Source organism: Mizuhopecten yessoensis, unplaced genomic scaffold (genome assembly GCF_002113885.1).
Source record: "Mizuhopecten yessoensis strain PY_sf001 unplaced genomic scaffold, ASM211388v2 scaffold9897, whole genome shotgun sequence".
In the NCBI taxonomy this organism is placed as follows: domain Eukaryota; kingdom Metazoa; phylum Mollusca; class Bivalvia; order Pectinida; family Pectinidae; genus Mizuhopecten; species Mizuhopecten yessoensis.
Genome location: NW_018408277.1, coordinates 26,528 through 32,146, shown reverse-complemented (window position 1 = coordinate 32,146; position 5,619 = coordinate 26,528). Strand labels below are relative to the sequence as shown.

Sequence of the window (5,619 nt, the reverse complement as noted above, 5' to 3'; positions counted from 1 at the left end):
CCCTGTCCCACTGCACTGTGGGTTTCTGTATATAGAGTTCCTGTTTTACCTTACCGATCCCTGTCCCACTGCACTGTGGGTTTCCGTATATAGAGTTCCTGTTTGACCTTAACGATCCCTGTCCCACTGCACTGTTAGTTTCCATATATAGAGTACCTGTTTGACCTTACCGATCCCTGTCCCATTGCACTGTGGGTTTCCGTATATAGAGTTCCTGTTTGACCTTACCGATCCCTGTCCCACTGCACTGTGGGTTTCCGTATATAGAGTTCCTGTTTGACCTTACCGATCCCTGTCCCACTGCACTGTGGGTTTCCGTATATAGAGTTCCTGTTTGACCTTACCGATCCCTGTCCCACTGCACTGTGGGTTTCCGTATATAGAGTTCCTGTTTGACCTTACCGATCCCTGTCCCACTGCACTGTGGGTTTCCGTATATAGAGTTCCTGTTTGACCTTACCGATCCCTGTCCCACTGCACTGTGGGTTTCCGTATATAGAGTTCCTGTTTGACCTTACCGATCCCTGTCCCACTGCACTGTGGGTTTCCGTATATAGAGTTCCTGTTTGACCTTACCGATCCCTGTCCCACTGCACTGTGGGTTTCCGTATATAGAGTTCCTGTTTGACCTTACCGATCCCTGTCCCACTGCACTGTGGGTTTCCGTATATAGAGTTCCTGTTTGACCTTACCGATCCCTGTCCCACTGCACTGTGGGTTTCCGTATATAGAGTTCCTGTTTGACCTTACCGATCCCTGTCCCACTGCACTGTGGGTTTCCGTATATAGAGTTCCTGTTTGACCTTACCGATCCCTGTCCCACTGCACTGTGGGTTTCCGTATATAAAGTTCCTGTTTGACCTGACCGATCCCTGTCCCACTGCACTGTGGGTTTCCGTTTATAGAGTTCCTGTTTGACCTTAACGATCCCTGTCCCACTGCACTGTGGGTTTCCGTATGTAGAGTTCCTGTTTAACCTTACCGATCCCTGTCCCACTGCACTGTGGGTTTCCGTATATAGAGTTCCGGTTTGACCTTAACGATCCCTGTCCCACTGCACTGTAGGTATCCGTATATAGAGTACCTGTTTGACCTTACCGATCCCTGTCCCACTGCACTGTGGGCTTCCGTATATAGAGTTATCTTCCTTTAGTGTTGTTAAGGGTATAGCTATAACACATTTGTGCCAGGAAACTTCCGGTAAGTAACATGGATTCTCAGAGCTGCATTGTATAAACTGACATTAAGCAAGTAACATAACATACTTGAATTTGAAATGTCCGGAAATTTAAATGCAATTTACTCCGTCCATATGCAAATCGACATTTTTCATTGATTATCCTTATAGGGAACCGCGATTCTTAGTTTCCCAAATACAAAATGTATTATTAAAGATTCACGACGGCGAAATTTACCATAATTAATCTCCTTGAAACAAAGGATCGTGTACCAAACAACAACATTAACACAACAGTTAAAGATATCGTTTAATAACTTTTTGAATACCAAAATTGCAAAAATACAAATTTTACTTTACCTCAGAAAAGGTCTTCACGAAAAAAATCATTGTTTCCTTACGATTACTAACTTTGGAGTTTGAGATTTATATTGAAGGTTGCAGGTTACCAGACTATTGTACTATTATTCGATTTTTACAATCTAGACACATTAGTCGCTGAGCCTAGCTTCATTATCGTGTTCCTAGCACCTGTCATTGTTTATCGGTTCAGTTATCATTGCTAATCGATGGCAACTGACATTTCTCATCAGAACGTTTGTTGTTAACAGAAATGTGTTTATGTGCGGTTGAACAAATCATCACCACTGCGTAACACAGTATTTCAGTATTTCTTTAATCAGTATGGAAGTAATTATTGTGACAAATCCACTTATCTTACTTATTTTGGCCAATACCAGTAGCCGTGGTATATGAGTTAACGCTACCGGTTATTTTAAGCAATGTTTATGCTGACGGGTTTGCGGAATGTTGATTAAGAAATACTAATCATAAAACACATACAACATTATTATTTGTCAATATCAAAATGGCACCGATATATCATAAACAACGATTGGTACATAACGCTGGTCTGGAACTATTATAAAGATTCGTTTTGTTCTTAGAAGAACTACAATACTGTCTATCAGATGTTACTGTTCACACGAAGGTAGTATAATGCAATTAATTATCCCAATACTTAAACGAACTTCAGAACAATTCATGAATAAAATATCGACAAATCCTGGCTCGATACCCGCCTTTAAGAATATTATGTATGACTTTGTCCTAACCGTCTGTAAATGTATATGTACTCTCATTTTCATTCGCTTTGGCTGCTTGTTTTCGTTTCCAATGTTTGACGTATTGTGAGAGTATCACAGTGGTTATAAAGAACAAAATAAGCAAAATGCTTTCTACAATAAGGACATAACAAAACCAGATTTTACCCGTACTCTCCATTACGGAAGCCAGCATGAACAGGTTTATAGAACTTCCACCCATAGCTCCTACAAAGAAAGCAGACGATATCCGACCAGACACACGTATAAATGTCTTATTGGTCCAGGAAATGATCAAAGGAAAAATGGCCGACTTGGCAAATCCCAGCAGAGGCGCTGATAGCCATACACCGACAGTCAAATGAAAATTGATGCTCAATAAAAGCAATATTAAGGAAACGAGTATAAGAATCATCTGTAAACCTATATATATTACGCTGTTTATACATTTGGTTAAAAACATACTCAATGTTCCCCCTAATACTACCATAATAAACAGTAGCGATGTTATCATAGATCCACTGGCCTTACTCCAGTGAAGAAATTCTACACAAAATGAAGATAAGTACGTGGAAAATGAAAAATCGATGGCATTGCTTATAGCCGCCATTATAACCATGAAAACGAGTCCAAGGAACTGAAGTTCCCTGGGGATATGTCCTCCAGACGTGTCTTTAACTTTCTGGGAAGGACGTGCAGCTCCTACTTTTGAATAATCGTTTACTGTTCCATTGGAAGGTTCTAGTACGTTTGAATGTTCCTGATTATTTGTATACCCCTGTCCACTTGAATGCCCATTGACCTTCTCGTTTAAATGTGTGGGGTCGTTAGAATGTTCTATTGTCATTTGTGTGGGGTCGTTAGAATGTTCTTTTGTCATTTGTGTGGGGTAGTTAGAATGTTCTATTGTCATTTGTGTGGGGTCGTTAGAATGTTCCATTGTCATTTGTGAATCATCATTGCTCCTTTTATTTCCCTTTTTGGTAAAATACAGAAATATAAACCACAGCGTGTGTAATACACAGAATACGGAGGAGATGGAGTAGGCTATGTATATTCTAGACACATTTTCGGATTCGTAATTTTCTGATGTATTGTTAGCTGAAGTTCGTTGATGAAAGTTTGTTGAATGTCGTAAAGAGTTGTTCATCCTATCTATTGTAGATATGGCGATCTGATCCGGTAAATCTGTAGTGATGTCCTCACTTTGGTCAGCGTTTCCCATCAGGAACGGAGCGATGATTAGGGGTGAAATGACACCACCTAGATTAAATATCACGTGTAGACCCACCAGAACAGTTTTACTTTTCGTTTTCCAAAGTCGAATGATTTCTGCATTTCCAGCTGCAAATACATAGACAAAAAACATAAATCTTCCTATTTGAAATCGATAACATCAAATTTTAACCCCGATCTATTCTCGATTTTATTTGGTTTCTCGGTTTTTTAGTTTGTTAATCAAAATGTTATCAAACAGGTTTCCACGATTCTTAGATCATTTTATACTGTTCGCCTAGTAATTATGATTTTTTTAAATTAAATATGGTTAAGTGAAGTATGTTCGACCACATACTTATGTGCTATAAGATATGTAACAGCTGTCAGCTAATCCACCAGGATAGAATTACATTACAATTTAGAATCAATCATAATTCGAAATGACATTTTATTTCATGAATCTGCGCTATCAGACACCTGCACATTTAAACACACGTCTGTAAAATCATACAAATGTTAGATGAACAATATTCCGTGTTATTAACAAAATTCTTTTAATTGAGAAACTATCATCAGAATATATTATAAGCAACACCATATACAGACCATTTGTAAATGATATAGGATAACGCTAGGGCCATTGCGCCTGATGCCGTGTAATAGACAACATTTGTTTTTTGTTGCCAATACCTTGGTCCTTACCCTAGGTTTACATGACAAGTGTCGACTATGAAGCAACATAATACACTTAACCTTCCGGAACACCTGGTCTTATTCCCCTTGTACTTTATAAAGTTTTCCCATGTGCATCTTTCCTTTGTTCATGTTTTGCCCAAGATGTCCCGATTTTGGGGTCGATTTACTGTTTTTATAATAGTTTGGTGATCTATCGTTGTTTGTTTGTTTCCCCAAAATACCTGCGTCTATGAGTCCGACCACCAGACCCATACCGGTGTGACTAGCTACCATAAGACTGTAGTGCGTGCACCAAGGGATGGCAGCCACAATGACGGTAAGACACACAGCACTGACAGAGAACAGAAGATTCCCGTTACAACGATTGTAGAGGAAGCCGTTGGCCAGGGCACCCAACGTGTAGCCAATGTACAAACTCGTCACTATCCACGCTCCCTCCTCCAGACCCACGTCACAAATACTCTGCAGGTCAATGAACGCAGGGCCGATCTGACCTTTGATCCCTCCCTGCCAAATAAAAAAAAGTCTTATATGATCAAGTTCCATAGCATGAAACAATATTACTGAAACCTACATCACTTGTTCAATAACACAGTACATGTTAACGAACGAATACCAGAGGATAGCTTATGGTTTCCAGTTGATTACTATTTGAATTCCATGGGTTTGGCAGCAAACCAATCTATTTCACGAGTGTTGAAATTATTAGCGTAAGATTTGACGCATGCTTTTTTTATAACGCCACGCTTGGAACCAAGACTGTGTTCAATTTTAAATGAAATTCGACGAAATTCCACATTTGTTGCTATTATTTAGTAAAATCTGTTTACAAAAATGTTATCGATTGGGTAGTTAAGTCAACATATTGTACATTGCAAAACTATACCAGATTAATCATTTTTATCAACATGTGAATAGAAAATCTGCCACTATGATTTGTAAAGTGATTAAAACTACCGTTCTGAATTGTCCATTCTAAAAGTGCTGTTCAGATCTGATCTTCACCATATTTATTATGTCTGATGTTTCAATGGCATAACAGTTTTAGAAATAATTTTATCTGGGAGAGCAGAATGTTTATACTGAAGATATTAGGTGCGGGTAAGCGGAAATGAGCAACCTCCCTAACAGTGTCGGTGTGCCAATTAATTTTACTGATAAATAATGCTACAGTCAAAGGGGAAATGAAGATAACCATCAAAGAGAGAAAACTTATAATCACTAAGACAATAAACATAACATAATTAGCAAATCCTTATCAACCTTAACACACTAAGCAATTCTACTACGTCTCGTGCTTTTGCAACGAATTGATTGGTCAATAGCAATGGATTATTGGACGACAAAACATGCTCGTGCTCCAATAATACACTCTTGTAATGTTTCCCGCCATTTTGTCTGCTTTTTATGCCTCTTCCTCCCCCC

At 39.0% G+C, this 5,619-nt stretch overlaps 1 protein-coding gene across 3 annotated transcripts in view; it reads right to left on the bottom strand.

The window, feature by feature from the left end:
- Positions 1–2,013: 2,013 nt before the first annotated feature.
- Positions 2,014–5,619, bottom strand: part of LOC110458998 — a 10,588-nt gene continuing 6,982 nt past the window's right edge. For 2 of the 3 annotated variants that reach the window (XM_021511015.1, XM_021511014.1), the window contains exons 2-3: positions 4,465–4,701; positions 2,014–3,624 (exon numbers count right to left, since the gene is read on the bottom strand). In XM_021511015.1, coding sequence (XP_021366690.1) covers positions 3,556–3,624; positions 4,465–4,701 — 306 coding nt within the window. In that variant the 3' untranslated portion in view covers positions 2,014–3,555. Of the gene's footprint in view, positions 3,625–4,415; positions 4,702–5,619 lie in introns of all 3 variants that reach the window. The other variant, XM_021511013.1, reaches the window with a different exon arrangement.